The sequence below is a fragment of the Gouania willdenowi genome, chromosome 15, assembly GCF_900634775.1.
Source record: "Gouania willdenowi chromosome 15, fGouWil2.1, whole genome shotgun sequence".
Classification (NCBI taxonomy): domain Eukaryota; kingdom Metazoa; phylum Chordata; class Actinopteri; order Blenniiformes; family Gobiesocidae; genus Gouania; species Gouania willdenowi.
Window position 1 is genome coordinate 28,300,543 of NC_041058.1, and position 23,641 is coordinate 28,324,183.

At 39.2% G+C, this 23,641-nt stretch overlaps 1 protein-coding gene across 2 annotated transcripts in view; it reads right to left on the reverse strand.

Annotated features, from left to right (window-relative positions):
• The window catches only part of ttc27 (tetratricopeptide repeat domain 27), a 172,427-nt gene that overhangs the window by 145,913 nt on the left and 2,873 nt on the right, over positions 1–23,641 (reverse strand). For both annotated transcript variants that reach the window (XM_028467681.1, XM_028467679.1), the window contains exons 2-4: positions 19,407–19,590; positions 12,589–12,697; positions 11,927–12,067 (exon numbers count right to left, since the gene is read on the reverse strand). In XM_028467681.1, coding sequence (XP_028323482.1) covers positions 11,927–12,067; positions 12,589–12,697; positions 19,407–19,590 — 434 coding nt within the window. The remainder of the gene's footprint in view (positions 1–11,926; positions 12,068–12,588; positions 12,698–19,406; positions 19,591–23,641) is intronic.

Below are 23,641 nucleotides of genomic sequence, written 5' to 3' on the forward strand. Positions count from 1 at the left end.
TTGCTATTTTCGCTCACGTCGTATTTTAACGCATTTCTCTTAAGGGTTTTCACTGACAGGGCTCAAAGTTACTGGAGATACTCTCCATTTTGTGTTAATGGGAAATTGGCCAAATCTTGAAAATTGTCAGCTCAAACTTTAACACACTCCTGCTGCAACAAATGTTGCGTTGTGAATGAAATGGTATCCCAGAACATAACAATTTTACTTCTGTATCTGTCAGAGGAAAGGCTGTGGTTGACTATATTCTGACACCACATGCAGACTTAAATACATGTGTGGAATTTAAGTCCTCACTCCTTTGGCTTTAGTAGAACAAAACAGGCAAAAGGTGATTGACCTGATGGATGATAAAAGCAGGCTCCCTGGCCACTCTGTACTCCATATGTGTTTTAAAACACAGGTGTAAGGTGTACAAAATATGAAGCTGGAAGTGCTCACACAGATCACAGATAGTATGTTTTAGAACAGGTGCTCTTCAAGGTCCTTTTAGGGTATAGCATTGAGTTGAAAACAAGATAAAAGGTTTGAAAGTGAAGCCTTTTTATTACGCCAACGGGTTTCGACTCCTTCCTCAGGCCTTTGTATGAAACACTGCAGGTGTAAAGTGTAATTTATTGTCCCCGTATGAGGTTTCCAATTTGTAGGGCCCTATAAAATCTGTGTTAACGGAATCATGAACAGAATCAAGGAGCTGACCAATGAAAACGGTAAAACGGGGAAATGGACAAAATCGGCATGATCTTCCCCTGCTCAGTGTTTGAACTGTTGTACTTGGCTAACTAAGAATAACTCAGTCCGTTGTGAGCAAAGCCGTGGCCACAGGAATGGCAGCACTCCAGATTGAACTGAAAAAAGATCTTAGTGATTTTCGCTCGTGTTTTCGGGAGGATATCAAAAAACAGATGGACGAGTTCACGTTGAAAATAAACCGGAAAATACAAGATGTAACAAGTCAGATGGAGGGAGCGGTGAAGCAGGTGGGAGAGATGGAGGAAAACATGGCTGACATGGAAAAACAGGACATTGGAGTGAAAGACACCCTCTCCCAGCTGCTTCGGAATCAGCATGCACTACAAGATAAAGTGTCGGACTTGGAGGGGCGCTCCAGGCGGAATAAGATCAGGATTTACGGCGTCCTGGAGGACGCAGAGGGCACCTCCGCTGTGTCGTTTGGTGAAAAACTGATAAAGTCAGAGCTGGGAGCGGATCTTACCGAGGATGGTGACTTGGGGATTGAGCGCGCTCACCGCGCCCTGGCACCAAAACCACCTGGAAGCGCCCCACCATACTCCATGGTGGTCCGGTCCCTCAAGTTCTCAGTTAAAGAAAAAAGTCTCCATACCGCCTGGAAGAAGGAGTTGCATATCCAAAACAAACAGGTGTACTTTGATCACGATTACGCCACAACTGTGCAGAACAAAAGGAAGGAATATATCCCCCTTAAGAAGGTGCTTAAGGAGAACGGAATACGGGTCCAGACCCCGTTGACGAGAATGCGTGTCTTCTTTGAAACGTGCACTGCCCTGTACAATAACGTGACACAGGTAACGGAGGATTCAACGTGGGTGAGGCAGCTCGTGGGACCGGGAGCAAGGATATATCGGAGGAAGCGCTGGCCCGACTCCTGCCGTGGAAGACGATCGAGACCCAGCGGGGAGCGGACGGGGACCGGTTCCAGCGGCAGATCCGAAATAAACTAAAGGAGTATCGCAGGAAGGAGCAAGCAGCTGCTGCAGGGGATGAGTAACTGTTTTATTCTCAACTTCCCATTATTGGATCACAATTGTGACAATTGACATTGAGCCCTATCCAATCCTCTTTCTTTTCTATTTAATAAACAATGAAGGCTGGTACCTACGGATATCAGAGAGCCACAAAACACTTTTTTTCTTTTCTTTTTTTTTCTGCAACCGAGGGGCCCCACCTTGTGGCTAACCCCCCTCATTGTCCAAGGCGTAACGACGTCTTTTTTCTTGGAGGTTCAGTTCAATGTTTTGTATTGTAGTTCTTTGGGTCTTTTTTTAGGTCTGGGATGGTACAAGTGCAATGTCTCATATGTACAATTAATGCAACATTATAATATGCTCTCTTTGAATGTAAATGGGCTAAATAATCCTATTAAAAGAAGTAAAATTATATCTAAAATAAAAAAGGAGAAGATAAACATAGCATTCTGGCAGGAAACACATCTTTCTAGTACTGAACACAAAAAACAAAAAAAAAAGGGCTTTAGAAATACTTTCTTTTCATCATATAAAAGTGGTAATAAAAGGGGAGTGGATTGATATCTGAAATAAGTGATAGAAAGAGCAGGTTTGTTCTGGTAAAGGGGAAAATTCACCAAAAAGAAGTGACAATGTTCAATGTTTATGCTCCTCCTGGGAGGGATATATCTTTTTATAAAAAGGTGTTTGGTCTATTTGCAACAGAAACATACGGGCCCCTATTTGTGCGGGAGACTTCAATATGCTTCTTAACCCTTCATTAGACACAACTAACAGGAAAAGGAATTCAATTGAAAAACGAATAAACAAAGTACTTAAAGACCTGGTACTAACTGATGTATGGCGATTCATGCAGCGATCCAGGATACACATTTTATTCGGCACGACATAGTTTATTCAAGAATAGATTATTTATTCATGTATAACTGGGCTCTACATAGATTAAAGGACTCTAGAACAGGTCAGAGGAACATTTCGGATCATTCGGGAATTTATTTTACAGTACATTTGGATGGTAGACGGTGAAAAACATTGTGGAGGTTAAACACAGGTATGGTAAATGATCCAGCTTTCATCAGCTCAATGGTGTCAGACTTCAGCAAATACTTACAGGATAATGATAACGGGGAGGTAAACCCTAGCATGTGATGGGATGCAGCTAAGGCGGTTCTTAGGGGGAAGATCATAGCCAGGGCGGCTATGTTGAAAAAGATAAAAGCTCAAAAGCTGTTTAAGCTGCAGGAAAAATTTATATACAAATTTATATAAATTTATAAAGGCACATTGTTAACATCAAACTATTATACATCAAACTAGAATTGTTAAGCAGGAAATAGATAAAATACTAAGTGAAGAAGTTGAGAAAAACATAAGGTTTCTGAAGCAAAGATACTATGTGGCAGGCCCCAAAGCCACAAAACTGCTATAAGATCAGAGACCCTGTTACAAATAAACTTACTAGCAGTCTAGAAGGTATACAAAAAGCATTTGAAACTTACTAAAAATCTTTATACTCTCAACCAGACCAGGTAAATAACCACACAATTACTGAATTTCTGGACTCCCTAGATCTTCCTACTCTTGGTAGAGAAATTAATGATAACCTTGTCTCACCTATAACATAGGAGGAAATAAGGAAAGCTATTTCAAACCTGAACTCTAACAAATCACCTGGTACAGATGGGTCGCCCCCAGAATGGTATAAATCTATGAGAGAACATCTACTCCCTTTATTGGAGACCTGCTTTAATTACATCTTAAAAGAAGGTTCCATCACCCCTCCTGGAGGGAGGCCTTTATTTTAGTTATCCCCAAAGAAGGAAAAGATAAAATGGAATGTAAGGCTTACAGACCTATCAGTGTTTTAAATGCGGATTATAAACTATATGCCAGCATCTTAACAAAGAGGATGGAAACTGCAATGCCTTTTCTAATAGATGAGGATCAAACAGGCTTTATGAAAAACAGACAAACCCAAGACAATATAATAAGAGCCCTCCATATTATTGAACAGATTAATAACGACAAAGTTAGCTCTATCATTCTCAGTCCTGACGCTGAGAAAGCTTTTGACTCGGTTGGGTGGGAATTTCTCTATTTAGTAATGAACAAATTCGGCTTTAGTGAAGATTTTATACGTTGTATCCAGGCACTCTACTCCTCCCCTACTGCAAGAATAAAGGTAAACGGTAGTCTTTCCGACTCCATAACTTTGCAATGCGGCTGTAGGCAGGGGTGTCCCGCTAGTCTCAGTCTTATTAATTTAATAATTGAACCTCTAGCCCAAGCAATCAGACAAGAGTCGGGATTGAAGGGCATCTCCATGGGGGGAGTGGAATATAAAGTGGGCTTGTATGCGGATGATGTCTTGGTCACAATCATGGAAGTGTATTCAGGCCTGCCATTTTTAATGAGAATTCTGGAAACATAGAGATCATACTCAGGATATGTCCTGAACATACACAAAACCCAGGTTATGATATTTAACTACACACCCGCACAAAAATTTATAGCAAGGTATAACTTCAATTGGCATTCGTCCCACATCAAATATTTGGGAGTATATTTGGCCAAAGATCTGATGCAGTTGTTTCCTATTAACTATAACAGCAAAAAAATACAATGATTACCTCAATGGGTGGGGCTTGCTCCCTCTTGACTTTGGCAGCAGAATCAGATTATTATCAGGTTATAATTATACCTTTTCCTATCACATCCAATAGAAATTCCACAGAAACAGTTTAGAGAATGGAACAAACACATTTCACGGTTTATATGGGATAAGAAAAGACCAAGGGTGAAATTCTCTACCCTTCAGCTGTCGGGGGAGAGCGGGGGCATGGGCCTCACATATTTACAGGATTATTATTTATCTGCCCAGTTGAGACCGCTTGTATATTGGTGTAACTCCTCTTATATTGCTAAATGGAAGACCATGGAGTTAATTTTTATAGATGCGCCAATATAGTCATTCTTTGGATATTTATGGAAGGGAAAGGAACTACAACAGACAGAGAGTCAATGAATAAATCATTCTCTGAAGGTATGGGTAGAACTGGTCAAGCACTTCCAATTGCAAAATTATGTTAAACTACTCAGATGGCCAGCATACGACCCCGATTTTATACCAGCACAGCAAGATAACAGACAATGGATCTATCTCGGTATCACCTCCATATGTACAATTGTTAACATCTGGGAGCTTGATAGCTTTGATAATCTGTGTCAGACATATGGGTTAGGTAGGAAAGAATTCTACAGGTATTTACAGCTTCGTGACTACTTCTGGAAAAAGGTGAAAGGCCCTAACCCAATAGATCCACCAATGGTTATTCAAATATTTACTGACGCATAAAACTCACAAAGCAATAAACATCTCATAAGCAAACTATACCTTGGTAAAATGTCACTGAAGAAGGATAGCACAGACTACGGAACTGGACTTTGAAATATCTGTGGACGTGTGGCTGAATGTCTGGAAAATACAATCATCTACCACCAATTCCCTAACCTGGAGAGTTGGAAGAATCTGATTTGTTTTTTATAACTCCTAAACAGAAGAATAAACAAACTGATTCCCAGTCAATTTGCTGGAGGGAATGTGGAGAAATAGTGGCAGATCATGCCCATGTTTTCTGGTTCTGTCCCTTGGACTTGGACTTGATTTATATAGCGCTTTATCACCACACTGAAGCAGTCTCAAACCACTTTACATATCAGCTCATTCACCCAATCACTCTCATATTCACACACCAGTGGGACAGGACTGCCATGCAAGGCGCTAGTCGACCACTGGGAGCAACTTAGGGTTCAGTGTCTTGCCCAAGGACACTTCGACACATAGTCAGGTACTGGGATCGAACCCCCAACCTCTCGATCAGAAGACGACCCTCTACCACCTGAGCCACGGTCGCCCTCTATTCAGACCTTCTGGAAGAACGTAGGGACAACCATCTCAAATATACTGGGTTTTAGTTTCAGCACAACCTTTACATCTCTTTATCTTGGTCATATTCCTGATGGACTGAAGATTCTGCTGGCTGCAAGTAAAAAGGCCATTACAAAACGTTGGCTCCAAAAAAATGATCCTACGGCCAGCCTTTTTGTTAATATTGTTAAACAACTACATGCCCTAGAACAGATGACCCACTCCATTTGAATCCAAAAAGAATTGGGGAAAAAACGGTGGAAAAAATGGTGTATTTATTTAGCCAATGAGACAGATATTTAATTTTTTTCTGTGCAACATTACAATGTTAAGATACTAAATTTATCTTGATTCAATTTCATCCCATGACCTCATATGTTCGTTTTGTATTGTGTTTGTCTTCTCCTGTCTATATATAAATGCTCATAAATAAAAAGTTAAAAAAATAAATAAATAAATTTAAAAAAACTCAGTCCGTGTTGTCCTTCAGTTATTTTTATTCCAGCCTTTTGTCCGTGCCTCGTAGGTGCACATTCACAGTCAGGCAAGCTACCTCAAGTACAAACATTTCAGTGGAAACTTCCAGTTAACAAAATGAAAGTCCATTGGAGCAACATTATTAGAATGTTACATTCGAACAACATTTGCATGAGAGTTACAAGGCTCGGCTTGCAGAATGCTAGATTGCTAGCCAACAAGTCTCACCTCCTGAAGGACCTTTTTATGTCCCGCGGGTTGGATCTGTTGAACCTTACAGAAACATGGTTGAACACGTACAACTCCTTAGAGCTCCAGACGTGTAAGGTTGGAAATTAACACTCTTTTTAGTGTGTTTTAATTTACCGACCTCCTGGTCCTGCTCATTTAATTCTAGATGAATTCTCTGAGTGTTCGTCATCTATTGTTAAACTGGAGAGTGTTATAATCCTTGGTGATTTTAATTTGCATGTTGATAACTCCTCCTCTCCTATGGCAACTGAACAGATGTCTCTTATGGACTCTTTCTACTTTGTGCAACATGTGTCAGGTCCAACGCACACTAAAGGTCATATTTTAGATTTGGTCTTTTCTTTTGGTTTAAAGATTGACCATCTAGGTATTGAAGACTTGCAAATAAGCGACCACTGCTGTATTGTATTTAATCTGTCACTCACACTGGCACGGACTACTTCCAATTTGCCAGTTGTGGTGATGTTGACACATTTATGACAAACTTTAATAGCCAATGACTGTCTTGTTTTGACACAGTAGCACCAGCTAAAAATACTCCAGGCTCTAATAAGAAACCTTGTCCTTGGATGAGTGAAGCTATTTATAGCTTTGGGAGAAGCTGCCGGAAAGTGGAACAGTTGTGGAAAACCACTAAACTAGAGGTGCATAGACTCCATCTTAAAGAAAAGATAAAGGAGCTAAATGAAAAAATAAAGCGCACTAGCTCTGCTTATTTCACTAATCTTGTTTTGTTCTTGTTCAATACTACTGAAAATCTTGTTGCACCCTCACCGTCCCATGTGCCTGTACACACACAGGAGGACTGTAACATTTGTTTACAACATTTTTTTAAAAAAGTACAAGACATCAGGGCTAGTATCACTCCTCCCTTGGTTAGCTTGTACACTGCATCAGCCCCTGTGAGCTCATGGTCCTCCTTCACTCCTGTTAGTTTACAGGATGTCCAGGTTTTAGTAGGAAAAATGAAACCCTCATTGAGCGCTGTTGACATTGTTCCTACTTCTCTCCTCTTAAATGTTTTGATGTTGTCAGTCCTTGGATGGTAAAATTGATAAACCTCTCACTTTTATCTGGTTCGGTACCCAGTTTCTTTAAACATGCTGTAGTAAATCCCATTCTTAAAAAGCCCAATCTTGATCTGGGGGAGCCTAAAAACTACTGGCCCATATCTAAGCTTCCCTTCATGTCTAAAATCATGGAGAAAGTGGTAGCTAAGCAGCTGACCTCATACATAGAACATGATTTTTATGATAAATATCAATCTGGCATTAGGCCAATCCACTCCACTGAAACTGCTGTTCTGAAAGTTCCTAGTAACGTGATGATGGCCGCTGACTCTGGTTGGTACACGGTTTTGGTTTTACTTGATCTGACAGCTGGCTCTGACACTGTAGATTAGAGTATACTGGTCGATCGACTCAAATCTGAGATGGGGTTTTCTGGTGCTGTTCTCCAGTGGTTTACCTCTTATATAAATGGAAGAACTTTTAATGTTGCTATTAACGATGTTATGTCTAATATGTCCAACCGGTCATGTGGAGTAGCCCAGGGCTCTGTTCTGGGGCCTGTTTTGTTTTTATTGTATCTGATGCCTCTTGGTCTGTTGATCAGTGGTTTTAAAAATGTGTCTTATAATTCTTATGCTGATGACATCCAGTTGTACTGCTTAGATTGTATATCCTGTATCAAACACTGGTTGTCATCAAATTATCTCCAGATAAATTAAAACAAAACAGAAAATCTGATCATCGCTCCTGATAAAAAGATCCATCCCATTAAAAACTCCCTTGGTAGGCACGCCGAGCAGAATGGCATCACTGTAGAGGAGCACCCGCCACCCGCTATTATTTTTATGTTTAAAGTGAGTTAAACCGCATCTTTTTGACTTAACATTGACTGATATCGTCCCGTAAACGTTTTCCCGCCCTGGGCTCAACTTTTCTTTTGGCTGTGAAAGATAACGAACAATCCCAAGGACGCAAGCACAGCCCGCAGGACCACGAGGAACATGCTAGCTACTAATGACTCCGAGGCTAAAGAGGAGGCTTTCGGTACGAGCGCTGGGGGGAAAGTAACCCTTGAGGCTGTTTTTGCTGAAATAACAAAAATGAGCGCCAAACTGACCGAAGTGGGCTCGGATGTAGTGTACATAAAAAAAGTTGTCAACGGCTTGCAGACACAAATGGGGGAGGCGGAGGTGCGAATTGCCCAGCTGGAAGATAAGATGGGGGGCCTTGAAACAGGCAGCGAACATGTGGGGAAGAAGGTGAGCGTGCTGTGGGACTGTGTACAGGCACTTGAAAATCACAGCAAAAGGAATAATGCTCGCTTGGTTGGCCTCAAAGAGACCTACGGCACTGATGGTACGCTCGAGGTGTGTGTTAAGAGAGTACTGAGTGCCCAACGAGGGTCTGCCACCTCGCGCTGTTTTGATCCGCTTTCTGAGGCAGTCCACCCGGGAGAAGGTACTGAGAGCAGCGGCGGTGAAGCGAGGGCTGACATGGGAAGGCAATAAGCTGTCGATATTCCCTGATGTAACGAAGGAACTCGCGGAGAAGAGGAAGAGGATTCCAAACTTACTTTAAATCTCGGGTCACACACTTCACTTCCTCCTTCATCTCCATGAGTGTGGGCGGTGCCTGTGCTGATGGTCGTTACCTTATCGCAAACATTCTGATTCTTCAGACAGAGGAATGTAACGTTTTTGTGAGCGGATGGGTCCACTATGATTATTGTTTGTTCTGCGCAACGATGAGTGTTTCTTCTCATATTCTACTATGTGCTAAGAAAGATGCTAGCAGCTGCAATGTAAACAAACACACACACGGCTGATGCGTGTGCGTGCGTGCACTACATCGGGATGTACATGGTGAACTCACACAGAGCCGTTGAGAGAGATTTGCGACTTCGGTGTTGCAAAACGGTTATTTTTTGTGGTACTTTCGGGTCTCTCTTTCACACACACACACACACACTCACACTCACACTCACACTCACAGTATTATATTATTGTTATTGCTATTCTTATATTATTCTTTTTGTAATATTCTTTTATCTTATAGTTACTGGTATTCTCATTGTATTATTATTGCTATTACCTTATTATTTTATGTTATTTTATGTTATTGTATTATAGTTACTGGATTTTCATTATATTGTAAATGGTAAATGGACTTGATTTTATATAGCGCTTTATCACCACATTGAAGCAGTCTCAAAGTGCTTTACACATCAGCTTATTCACCCAATCACTCTCACATTCACACACCAGTGGGACAGGACTGCCATGCAAGGTGCTATTCGACCACTGGGAGCAACTTAGGGTTCAGTGTCTTGCCCAAGGACACTTCGACACAGTCAGGTACTGGGATCGAACCCCCAACCTCTCGATCAGAAGACGACCCACTACCACCTGAGCCACGGTCGCCGTTTTGTTATTGTTACTGTATAATTTTACTATTGTATTGAAGTTATTGCTATTCTTATAATTACCAGCATATTTTTCATTATTAATATATATTTATTATAGTTACTGGTGTTCTCATTGTATTATTAGCATTGCTATATTATCATTATATTACCTTGTAATTATTTAATGTTGTTTATTATTAATATTGTTTTTAGTACATTATTATTTTGTTATTGCAATTATTACCATTAATATCATTACAACATTACTTTTATTACTATTACTACTTTCACTATTAATATTATATCCCTATCAACATATTTATTATTATCAGGGCTCTACACAAACTTATCCAGTGGTGGCACTGGTGTGACATACTTTCTCTGTTAGTCGAGGGGTTGTACAGCATAGACATACATGCTGATGAATAGTTGACTTAACTGGCTACCGTAGTTACCGTGTCTCTCTTAACAACAAGTTTATGTGCAAGAAGCGCGTGCGCATGTGTGATAGATAATGCACGGAGGAGATGGCTGGCGCACGCACACACACACACACACTTTATAATAAAAATATACTAAATGAGTAAAGTAAAACTAAAAACTAAACAATATTTATACAAAAAGTGCACAAATGACAACAGAAATGCATAAAAATATACAAAAAGGCTCCAAAAACACACACAATTACTCCATAATACATACATTACAGAAAAATACACCAAACAACAACAAACATATGAAAATGACTCAAAATACACAAAACTAAATATTTATACAAAAATACACAAAACGAAATATTTATACAAAAATACACAAAACTAAATATTTATACAAAAATACACAAACTAACAACATAAATGCACAAAACGACACTAAAAAAGATACAAAAATACACAAAAAGATTCCAGAATCACACTGCAATGGCAACAAAAAATAATTATACAAAAAAATGCACAAAAAGATACAAAAATACGCAATTATACCCCTTATGCTCCCACATGAATGCATACTTCCGACAGGCACTGTACTAGTTTCTATAAACACAAGTCAGGATGAGACGTGATTCCATATCTGCCTAATTCCGCCCATTAGTATAGTGATTTATTATTATTTTATTATTTTTACCTTCAACAAAAGCCCCCATCCATGAATGTATCTATGCATATGTACAGCCGCCTTATTGAGTGTGGATTGTGATTTTGTAATGTACCAAGAAAATGTTCAATAAAAAAAAACTTTCATTACAAAAAAAAAAAAACTCCCTTGGTGATCTAAGCTCATCTGGTAAAACCAGCCTCAGAAACGTTGGGGTTGTTTTTGATCAATCAATGTCTTTGGAGGGTCACTGTCGTCATCTGACTAAAAACTGTTTTTACCACCTGAGAAATATCGCAAAAGTGAGGCATCTGTTGTAAAAATCAGATCTCAAACTGGTCATACACGCATTTATATCATCACGCATTGACTATTGTAATTCTGTTTTTACTTGTTTCAATAAGTCGACCCTAAACAGACTCCAGATCATTCAGAATGCTGCTGCCAGACTTTTATCCAGTGCTCCCAGAACATCCCACATTACCCCAATTCTTTCTACTCTGCACTGGCTTCCAGTTAAGTTTCGAATAGAGTACAAATTCTTAGTTTTTACGTTCTGAGCGTTGCATGGTCAGGCCCCTCAATATATCACAGACTTGTTGTGCCCCTACACTTCAGGGCAAAGCCTTCGGTCTTCAGGTCAGGGTCTCCTAAAGATCCCGAAAACAAAATTTAAAACCAGAGAAAACCTGGCATTCCAGGCTGTGGCCCCCAGACTCTGAAATAACCTGCACCAGTCTCTTTTGAAACTTAACTGTGTAGACACTTTTAAACTTCGCTTTTCAAAAAAGCTTTTAGTTAACTGGATTTTAAATTTCTATTATCCGTTTATGTTGTCGCTCTTATGATGTATATGCACCCATGTTTTATTGTTCTATTGTGATGTTGCACTTGTATTTTCACCACAGCTCTGTATAGCACTTTGTGATTTTATCTGCAAAAAGCCCTTTATAAATAAATTACTTACTTACTATATACTGATGGATTTGTTGAGATATTACATGCAGGTCAGACCCAATAACAACCAGTTTACCTGCAGGGTATCCATTTTGGAGGAGCACTTGGTCAGAATCACTCTGGCAAGGAGGAGGAGGAATGAGTTGGCCACTAAGTTGTATATCGACTCCCCATCTAGCAGCAGGCTGGCGCATATGGCCTCATCCAAAAACTGAGTCTGCAAGGAGATAATTGCTTATTAGACAGGATATCACAGAACCTGATGATTAATGATGAATAATTAGTTTTAAGAACCACTACTTTCCCTGTTTCTTCCCCGTCTCTCTGCCTCTCACACAAACTCCTCTCTATACTTTATTGTCTTCAGGAGTATTTACATGTTAATATTGTGCAGCTGGCTGCTAATAATAGCACCGTGTAGCATACTGCACCAGTGGCTTTGACAAACATCATTCTAGTAAAACTGAATAACAAAATACATATAGACATATGCAATATGTTTAATAACCATATTTTGCCATTTTAAGAAAAAATAGTTACGTTTGTTTCTTATAAAAGGGAGTTTTCCCTCTGCATCATTGCTGATGCTTGTTATGTGGAAATGTTGGGGTTTTCATTAAAACATACCTTTATTTTTTTAATGAGTACCTTGAGATGACTTTCTGTATTTGGCACTATATAAATAAATGAATTAAGTGAATTTATACATGAAAAAGTTCAGAGACGTAAACATCACACCTGAGAGATAAGCCGGTCACAGATGTGGGGAGATACAGGTGGCCCAGTCCAGTTACTCTGAGCAAACAGATGGAGACATGACACAGCCACGGCCAAAATAATCAGCTCCCTGTAACAAGACACACAGAACAAACACATTCACTACACACTGAAGATGCTTTACCACTTACTCATTAAAGACACATGCAGCAGTATTTGGATACACCCGCAGTATTTGGAGTGTGCTGGAGTGACTGGAGTCTCTTGCCAGCTAGTCCAGTTTGAGGAACAGAATATGTTGTTTTTAAGATTTGTTACAAAATCCCATTATACAAATTTCATCTCCTGAAATGGATATAGCTACATGAAATTAACTAAACCCCAATGAAAAAGGAAATTACACATTTCCACTATATTTTCCCCAAAAGCTGTGGTGGCTCAAAGTCTAGGATAGGGGTCGGCTATTTTCAAAATCAAGAGAGCCATTTAAACCCCACCCACCAAAAAAACAAGAGGCCTCTCATATGTGTTTGAGCAAGGACACATTGAAAACCTGGTGGACTATAGACACTCCAGGACTGCGTTTGGACACCCCTAATTTATATATACACACATACAGCACCATCACACTTCAAGCAGATTAATACATGTAACCTTCCACAGTGACATAAGCCACAGACTATTGCCCAAGTAGATTAATTTAAACGATGACACTTATGAACATCTCACCAGGAGTGGCTTTAACACATAGTCTCGCACCTTCCTCCTGGTCTGATTGGACTGCAATTGCGTTCCTTCTCATTGGCCAGTTTAGTGAAAAGTCACATCATTAAGACGCTACATACTTGTAATTCGGTCTGCTATTAATACATAGATTCCCAAAACTAACACCGTCACTGCCACAATGTTGTGGTTTCTCACTCTGCCCTCTGCCTGCAGAATAGTGCAAAGCCATTGCAACACACACACACACACACACACACACACACAATTTTTATTTTAATTTCCATTTAATTTCATTTTTGATATTTCTGGGGTACACTCTCAAATGTGTATGAGCAACACACACTCAAACAAACACACAGATGATTACAGTATTTCATTTTATTTTAATATTACTGTTATCATTATAATTTTTTTTATTTTATTGTTAGTTTCTGTTGGCTTTGCGGTTGTCCCCTGAAGATACAACGACCTCTTCAATGAAAGCCCTTAATGAACGGAATCACCTTCAACCCTTATGCTAATAAAATGTCAACAGAATTCAAAGGCCCAAGCTTCAGAAGGAAACTGACTACCAAAGGACTCAACTCTCCCATTCAGCAAAGCAATGCTGTAACGAAATACTCGCTCAGTCCCAAGTCAACTCTTCATCGTCTATGGAATGGGCCATTTGCCAATGCTGGGATTAACACATCCTGCCCCATCATCAAAGACTGAGAACCTGTGGGCATTGGAGTTGGTTGGACACTCCCCCCACCATTGAGTTGTGGGTTGGACTCCACGATTACTGCCTGAACGATGCGGCAGCAACTGCAGACTCTGATCACACGTCTGCTGGAACACCTTCACCAAAAAAGAACCTGTTTCACAAGCCACGAGGATACCAAGCCATAAGACTGTTCACATGAAGTGCACCTCAGCCTTTGGTGGTAGTGCTATAACACTTTCGCCTTAAACTCTGGCGGTGGGGGGGGGGACAACTAGCGAATAGCCAACAAGCTTCTCCTTCAATTGGACAATACTAACCCCTCTATTTTCTGTTTTTGGTTACATTTAGATGAATAAATTAATACACTACACTTTGCTCCTCAAGACACTTTGTTTGTTTTCATTCTACAGAGTTTGTGAGTATGTGTCCCAGAACACTGAAACACCATATATATATTTATATTATTTATACATTAGCAGCAGTACAATGTCCAATTTCCATTTTTTTCTGGGTTATATAATAGCCAACCACATGTGTCCTGTCCACAAAATACCAGTAATATGTTACACATTTGCAGCAGTAAAATGTCCCATTTCCATATTTTCTGGTTTATATGGGTTAATATACCAGTAATATGTGTTTATATGTATATTTATACCCTCGGAAATACCCAGACCTGATGATGAGCTGCTACACTCCGTTACTGGCCCGCTGTCGGCTGAGCAAAGAGAAGTCCTGATGGTCATGTTGTCCTCTTCCTCCATTAGTTCACTGTGGTGTCGTTCATACATATATATATATATATATATATATCAGGTAACTCCAACTCTGAACTTTTCATCTGCTAACGAGCACTTCTGACACCGCTATCAATGCGGAATGCGGATGTTTCTGTGTCGTAAAGCGTCGCGCGGTACCAACGTCATCACATTTTGCGCGCGCATGCGCGGCCAACCGTAGTCTGGCACGCTGTTTGGACCACCTCTTCCAGCAGGACCATCGGGCCGTTAACCCCCCTGCGGTGCAGTTCACACCTACGCAGGCCAGACAATGGCCCCCCATGGATTCACACATGCACAGAGCTGGTTAGGAACGGCCCTGGTTGCCAGTGTGAGTACACCCTAAAGATCGAGACACCTTTTCTAGATTATTTACCTGCAGACCTGAAGAATTTGCTTCTAAAGGGAGGAGACTTCTCTAAGTGGAAGTCCCCTCCAATGACCTTTACATGATGGTTCTGATGACTGGTTACCCTAAAATGTACATATAGTGGGCGGACATGTTAGCACTCTCAAGGTTAACTGTTTATCATTATTATTATTTTCATTATTCTTTACTTTTGCTTTATTTCTTTACATGCCGCTTCAAACTATAATTATTTTTATTGTTACCTCTGTATTTATGTGCTCTTTTATTGTATGACTGTCTGGGGGGGGGGGGGGTATGTGTTTGATTGTCATTATTTGTATTGTAATTATTCATTATTGTCATGTCATTATTGTAAAATTCAGTAAATAGTATTATATAAAAAAAGAAATTCTTAAGTGGGATTGCAGCAGAGGCTACTGTCATGAGGTTTGAGGCCCCATTCATACGGAGACAAAACGAAAAAGCTTTCCCCTAAAATGGGTAACTATTGGCTTATTTCCACTGGCGGTATCTACTCTACTCTCTTTTTGCACGTTTCCACTGGGAAAAAGTACCTCCTCCATGGTACCTGGAGGTACCATTGTGTGTTTTTGCAGCATTATTTTTGTGCATTTCTGTTGTCATTTTGTGTATTTTTTGTATAGATTTTTTTGTTTTACGTCATTGTGTATTTTTTGTATCTGTTGTCTTTTTGTGCCTTGTTTGAAAAATTAATTAGTTTTTGTTGCCATTGTAACTGACAGATGGACAGACAGTGTCAGTGCATTAGCTTAGCATTAGAATTAGCATAGCATTCTGACATCAACATGATTGATGACATCATCAGTTAGAGCATTCTAATTGGAACACTGATGACATCACTGTTGGCTATTGGCTGTCAGCACAGCCGCGCAGTGAAGATGGAGGAGGAAGTGAACTCCGTCAAAAGCAATTTAAAGGAAGTTTGGGATCACGGGAATATTTTTAAATAACCATGAAATATTAACTTTTAGCTATACAAAAAAGTTTTTAATATTGACCTTTTTTAAACCCAAACAAACTGTGACACAGTGACATCATAACCCGGTGATGAGTTGCACGCTCAATACCACGCTCATTACCGAGAGCGCCGTAATCTTAAAATGAACATTTTGCAACACCAAATTACTCCAAAATAACGGATGCACACACTTGTGGTATTTGGAAGCCGTTGCCTATGTTTCAGGTCAAACTCATACCGCATTGGGGAGATATTCGCTCCACACACACGCAGACCTTCTTTGCTTTGTAAATAGACTAGTACAGTGCCCGTTGGAAGTATGTATTTATATAGTGGGAGCATAAGTAGAGTTGTCAATTATGGCCAAATGAGTATGTGTTTGAAGGTTGTATGTACAAAGAGGTGTACATACTCTGTAGTGTTATAAAGGGGTATATTTGCGGGTGCAAAGTGAAATAGTGCGTGTGATTTCCCTGGTTTAATTCTATGAGACATGCGCATGATAAATGTGTGTTGCTTTTTTTTTTTTTTATACTATTTTTTATATTTTGTTCCTTTGGTGTATTTTTCTGTAATGTATGTTTTTTTTTGTCATTATGTGTATTTTTCTATCTTTCTGTTGTGTTTCTGTGCATTTTTTTTTATAATTATTGTTTTTTGTTGCCATTGTAGTGTAATTCTGGAGTCATGTTATGTATTTGTGTATCTTTTTTGTGTAGTTTTGTACATTTCTGTTGTCATTTTAGTGTATTTTTTGTAAAAAATAATTAGTTTTGTGTATTTAGAGTCATTTTCATATTTTTGTTGTCGTTTGGTGTATTTTTCTGTGATATATGTTTTTTGGAGTCGTTTTGTGTGTTTTTGAAGCCTTTTTGTATGTTTTTGTGCATTTCTGTTGTTTTGTGTACCTTCTGTATAAATATGTTTAGTTTTTTGTTTTACGTTATTATGTGCATTTTTGTATCTTGACTCAGAGCGTAACACTACAGTCATTACCACCCAATGGACGTGTGTCGTGACACAGACTGTAACCAGACTAACTAGTGGTCCGTTATACACTCAACACTCACATGTCACATAGACGGTGATCGATAGTGAAGCCCACCTGATCTGGTCTGTGTGTGTGTGTGAGACACTATCTAATCTCCTCCGTTGGTTTTCTCTCACACATGCTGCGGATAAATGTGCAGCTTTCAACACAGCAGCCATTGCAGGTCAATAACTTATGGGTCCCGTCATAACTTCCGGGTCTAAATAGCGAATGGTCAAACTGACATGAAAATAAACATTTTTAAATGCCATCACCAAATAAGGAACAGTAAAAAAGTATTTTTCCTCAAAAGAGAAGTCCACAGGAGCTGTGGCACGCATCGGATGTGAGCTTTATAGTGAAATAGATACAGAAGGTGGCTAGCGCCCCCTCACACTTTGAGGTCAAAAGCTGAATAGGTTTCACTTTTGGGTGAACATGAATGTGTCGTCAAGCTGAAATAAAATAAAAATAAATATTTGGAAATGACTAAATTACTCCAAAATAACAGATGCACAAACTTGGGGTATTTGGAAGCCGTTGACAAAGTTTGAGGTCGAACAGGCAATGCGTCGGGGAGATATTTGCTCCACGCAACAGTCTGTCATACTTTTTATTTGTTGTTTTTTTTTCTGTTAACTTTGACCCTAAGGACCAATAATTGTAGAGTCTGCTCTGCTCGAAATATTGCAACAAAAAAAAAATAGTGGCCATTTTAGTGTATGCACCCTGTATTTTTTTTTTAATCAGAAAAATGTGAAAAACTATTTTTTCCCTAAAAAGTAATTAAGGACACTGGCCTTGTAATCAGAGGGTTCCCAGTTCAAGCCTCACCTGGGCCATCACTGTGGGATGTTGAGCAAGTCCCTTAACAACTGCTCCAGAGGCACCGCAAAATGGCTGACAACTGCTCCCCAGGGATGGGTTAAATTGCAGAGGACAAATTTCAATATATGTGTAACAACATATACATGACCAATAAAAACTTAAAGCCCAATTTAATTATTTTTTTTTATATACAGAACACGTGCTGACAACATCCACTGAAAATATGACTCTTAGAAAACGCCATTAAATTAATGCAAAATTATGTAGAAATGTGTTTTGCCTTTTTTCCAATATTTTCATCTTTACTTCATTGTCAATCAACTATTCTATCAAGTTATGGCATCAGTCAATATGCCATTATTTTCAACAAAATAATACTCATTCCACAGAAAAAATATAAAAATCCAATCAAAATCATTGGATCTGTGATGATTTAATTACCATCAACCAATCAATGTCCATGGCATTCAAAGGCAAAAAGGTCTATGAGGAACAAAGTGCAGTTGTGCGGAACCTGTACTTTGTTCAAGACTTAGAAGAAGACAGGAAAGTGGAAGTGTTTGGCCATGAATGGACAAGTTGCCCAGCACCGCTGGTTGAGCCAGATCCGTCCCTTGACCAAGGTTATGCAATGCTTAAGGTGAGAATACAGAAGTGATGTTAACACACCTCGTGCTTTTCAGGTAAAAGCTTCAGAAGCTGTTTAAAGGAAACAAGGCAGACTACCTGGTTGCAATCAAAACAGCCCTTGGCAGCTCATGGGGGGAAGTAGACAAACTACCACCGTAGTACCACCAACAAGCCTGTTGTAATGGTAGTAGATGCCATGGCCTTCATTCAACATTACCAACATCTTGGGAGCAGCACCTTTCATGAACTGCAAGGAAAGTACCTGAAGCAGCTCCTTGGATGCCTCCCAGAGAAGTGTGACTGCATCCGACGATGCAAGACGATGGATATCTTCATCCCTGTTCATGAGAAAATGCCTACTTCTTTTGCATTAAATTGATGCAAAGACATGTAGAAACATAATTTAAGAGTTATATTTTGATGTTTTCAGCACATGTGTTCTGTTTATCTGGAATGCTGACAGCCTTCCCAACCCACTGAGGATTTTAGGGAAAAAATAGTTTTTCACATTTTTCTGATAAAAATACAGGGAACATACACTAAAATGGCCACAATTTTGTTCCGCAATATATCCAGCAGAGCAGACCCTCCAATTATTGGTCATTAGGGTCAAAATTTACAGAAAAAACACAAAAAAAAGTATGGCAGACAGGTTCAACCAATTTTTGAGACTTTGGCTCCCCGACTATTAGGACAATACATACACTTAGGACATTGTCCGTTTATTTGTCTCCACGTATTGGAGGAGTGCATCAAAGCTGGAACAGAATCAGTATTAGGCTGAGTTTTACCTGTTAGTCTGGTCTTCCTCTTTGCCATTTTTCAGGTAGAAAAGGATGCATCTTTCCAGGTAAGCTTCGATGCCCTCCTCTTCTTTGCAACCTCCATCTGCACGGACCAGACTCATCACCCGTGGGCTGAGCAGAATGCCCTCGAAGTCTCCCTCCATCAAACTGTTTAGTAGAGAACCTGCCTCTGCAATCATTGGACACACGGTTAGACAAAACTAGACATGACGTTGGGTTTCGATTGAATGAGTCAGCTGTGTTATTTAAAAATGTCTTGTTTTAAAATTTATAAAATTTGAGCACCCCATGTAGGCCTGGCAATGTTGTAAAAACTCACCGTTTTCACTATGATTTTTCTCCAAATTGTCAATAACATAAATCCTAAATTGCATGTAGAATTTATGAACGCTCTACGAGGAGTTTTCTTTTAAAGACGGTGTGGTTTGGCCATAAATTGAGAAAAAGTGCTACATTTGACCAGCTAAATTTTAAATTGCACACTTCCTGTCGGATTTAGGTTATAGGTCCAAATTACATTTTTGCTAATTACGGTCCAATGCCATCCAGCTTGTTCAAACCAGTAAAAAGTTAATAAGCTAATAAGTCCTGAAATTGCATCAAAGAACTACACAACATTTTTCACCAAACTATACTGTCTTGCCAAATTTTATGAAATTGTACCCAAGGAAAGGGCCTCAAGAAAAATAAGAAGAAAAGAAAAAAATCCTTACGTCAACAATAGGGGCATCACTACATTTTGTGCTCGGGCCCTAATAAACATATTACTTTAGCCACTTAATCAAAATTAGTGATGTACCCAACATTTTTGGCCGAAACACCTTTTTCACCAGAACACCCCGGCCAAAACAGGATGTTGTGATGACGCGACCAAACACTGCAGTCACCGCGGGCGTCTGGATATTGGCCAATATGTCCATGGAGCAGCAGTATTTCAATACATCTGAGGACTAAAGCGTCATTTATGCAAAGCGGTTGAGACGGACCACGGAGTGAAAACAATGCAAAGTTCACTCTCAATTGCCATTTATGATTCGGTGTCACGTCAACACTGTAGCTATGTGTAGCCCTCTGTCGACACAGACCCCAACACCGCAGCATGACTTGTGGCTCCAAAAAAAAAATCTAAACTACGCATCAATTACAATTATTTTCTTACAAACACAATTTCATTTAGCAGGAAATGGTGTGTGGGGGAAGGGGGGGAGAGACTTGGAGTAAGCCCAAATTAAACAGTAAGAACTCCATTCTATTCTGACAGATAACAAAATAATAACTTTGCCATCAAAAGCCCAGTCTCAGTGTGGTTCTAGATGTTTTATAAAAGGAAACCAATGTTAAGGTGTCACTAAGACTAAAAAAAGTTTCATTCACTGTCAGGATTTTTCAGAAAAAGCCTTTTTTCTCAGCTTTTTTTTTTAATCAGAAACTGGCGATGAGTGAAACTTGCCTCTATTCAACTGCTGATTACTGAAGAACGAAACAAGCTAAAAATATTTTTTTCTGATGAAAGTAGAGACTAATCTTTCAGAATCTAGTTACAGATTTCAGATTGTCGTTGTACAAAGTATTCTGTGGGTCTTTAAAAATCAGTCAAAATGCTCTAAAATGACTGGCAGTGAGGAGGGTAGCCATTCTGAAAATGGATGTGTAGGAGACCATGTTTGTGGCTGATACCACAACACCCCTCTAACTAAAGGAACAATCTATCCCCTGCTTGTCTTTACCCCTCCTTGCTATCACAAGAGAACAAATGGCACAGGAATTTATGACCTGGGGAGCACATGCTTTTTGCCTCCTGTTTATCAAAGGACAAAGGCAAAGACACACTTTGCTTTCTCCAAGAATTAACAATGAACCATTCTAAAAGTGAACACAAATTTCTGATAAAAGTTTAAAATGTATTTTTTCTACACTGTCAATAACTGTTTTATTCATAGAAAAAAAGGAAACCCTTAGAATAAATGTTTTTTACAGTTAAAGTGTTCTTAGTGAATATCTCATTAATCTGGCATAAAGTATATCATGTTTTGGTGTCAGAATAACCAAGAAAATATGATCTCTGCTTTCATCTAGTTTTGAAGGTTATAATCTAACTGTTCTGTTCTGAATTATTTGCATATTTCTCTTTCCAAATAATTTCCATTCAACTGATAAGAACACACCCACATGACAACCAGCAACCCATGATCCAACCAAAGCAATCTGATTGGCTTCTGAAAACACGTCGACCATTAGGAACGCTTAAACCACAATAAAACCAAAGCGCAAAATTCAAATCATTGAATTTTGGTGCTGGCGCTTAAGATGCCCATCGCTAGGGATGCAACGATTAATCGTAAGGCAGTTAAAAATCGATTCATAGGTACCACGGTTCACATCGATGCTCTGAAAATTGAATCTTGAAGATTAAAAAGGAAGAAATAAAAATAAAACCTATACACCATCTGATGCTTTAAAGGCAGAACTGTGATTTAAACAAATTTCAGACATGGGACCTCGATTTTAACCATTTGTCTACAGGAAAGAGAGTCATCGTGTGCCTCCATCTGACATATTTAAGCACTAATGCAATCACATTTCAAGGGAAATATTTATAACTTCATATTCCATGATCATTGATCAAAAGTGTATTTGTCCTCCTTTGTTATGCTTAAAGCTAGAAATAATTCAAATCAGTCATTTAAGGAATAACCAATTGAAAGTCATTTCTCAAGGGTTCATGCAATTGGCACACACCCATGCTCCATTTTAGACCTAACATGGTAACACCCTATCTAGTTTTATGACTCTTTGTTTAAGAAGCACATGTGGGATAGCCACACCATTTTGTCTTCTTTACAGGAAAGTTAAGCCTCCCGCTTCTTTCTGCCAGCCAATCAGGTTTCACTCATTCCCACACTGCAGATGTGTTTTGACCAATCAGATAACCTCTTGACATGTTTATAAAAGGCCTCGCTCCCCCTTTTCTTTCTCTCTTACTTCTCTCTTACGTCTCGCTCTTACGTCTGGCTCTTACCTCTCTCTAGTCCTCCTCTTTGCATCTGACTTAACAGTTAGATGTTATTCAGTTTAGTGATGCTGAATTTTTGAGATATTGATTGAACTTCTCTCCAGTCAGAAAGGGGCTACTAGCCACTTTCACAATGACTAACTTTAAGTTTTTCTCCATTTTTTAAATTAACCAAGCAGTTTTTAATTTTGGAGCAAATCAATTTTTATAGCCTCCCATGAGTAAGCTTTAACGAACTCTAGCATCTTTGATTGGAGAACATGTTAGTTAAACTACCCATCGACGCCCAGGAGTGGTGCCGTGTAGGAGAACCAGAACCCCAGCCAGGCCGACAGTATCCCGCGGGCCCGTACAGTGAATGAGCGGAAAACATCTTCGGAAAAACGCAGGAAAAGCTTTTTCCCCACACACTGCTGGTTACGCAGAAGGAGCTGTCATCATCACGCCTGTTCGAAGGAGGGTAAAACTGCACGCACACACAATTCTGGCAAAAAGGTGGTTTATAACTTAACAAATTCTCTCAATCGAAAATTCTAGATTCATAGTCCATATTTTTCATTTTGGTAAAGTTTTATTAATTTCATTACTTTAACTTTCCATTTTCCTTCTTCCTCTTCCTCAGAGCGTTAGGAATCTCTATAAATCCCAAATTCACGCAAACATCTAAAACACTCAGAATGTGTAGATACCATACAGCTGTGTTAAAATGTACATTTTTTGTGATACCAATGAGTCAAAATAACTGTGAATAATTGTGAAACTGCCGAATTTATCATCGTGGTAATAGCCTGTAAAATAAACATGTACATATTGTAAACGCTGTGTTTTTATTGACATTTAAACCTTTATTAAACCTCTATTCTGACATCAAGAACCCACCACAAAACAGGGAACTGTAACAATTAATTAAAATAAAGTGATCTAGGACACTTAAAACTCAATTCTAGATGGCACCCCTGGCAACGAACATATTAAAAATTAATAATTAATATTTTTGAATATTAATCATCCTTTGTTCCCCTACATACGTGTGCTTACAAGTAGGCAACAAACAATGAACAAAGTCCTTGTAGAATACAAAATAAGTAACTTTATTTACACAAAGTAAAATAGATTTACAAACCAACTCAATATATATTAACATTAACTTAAAAAATGATTGTGGGTTTTCTACTAGAAAGGGCCAAAGTCTGCCTCTATCTGCTCC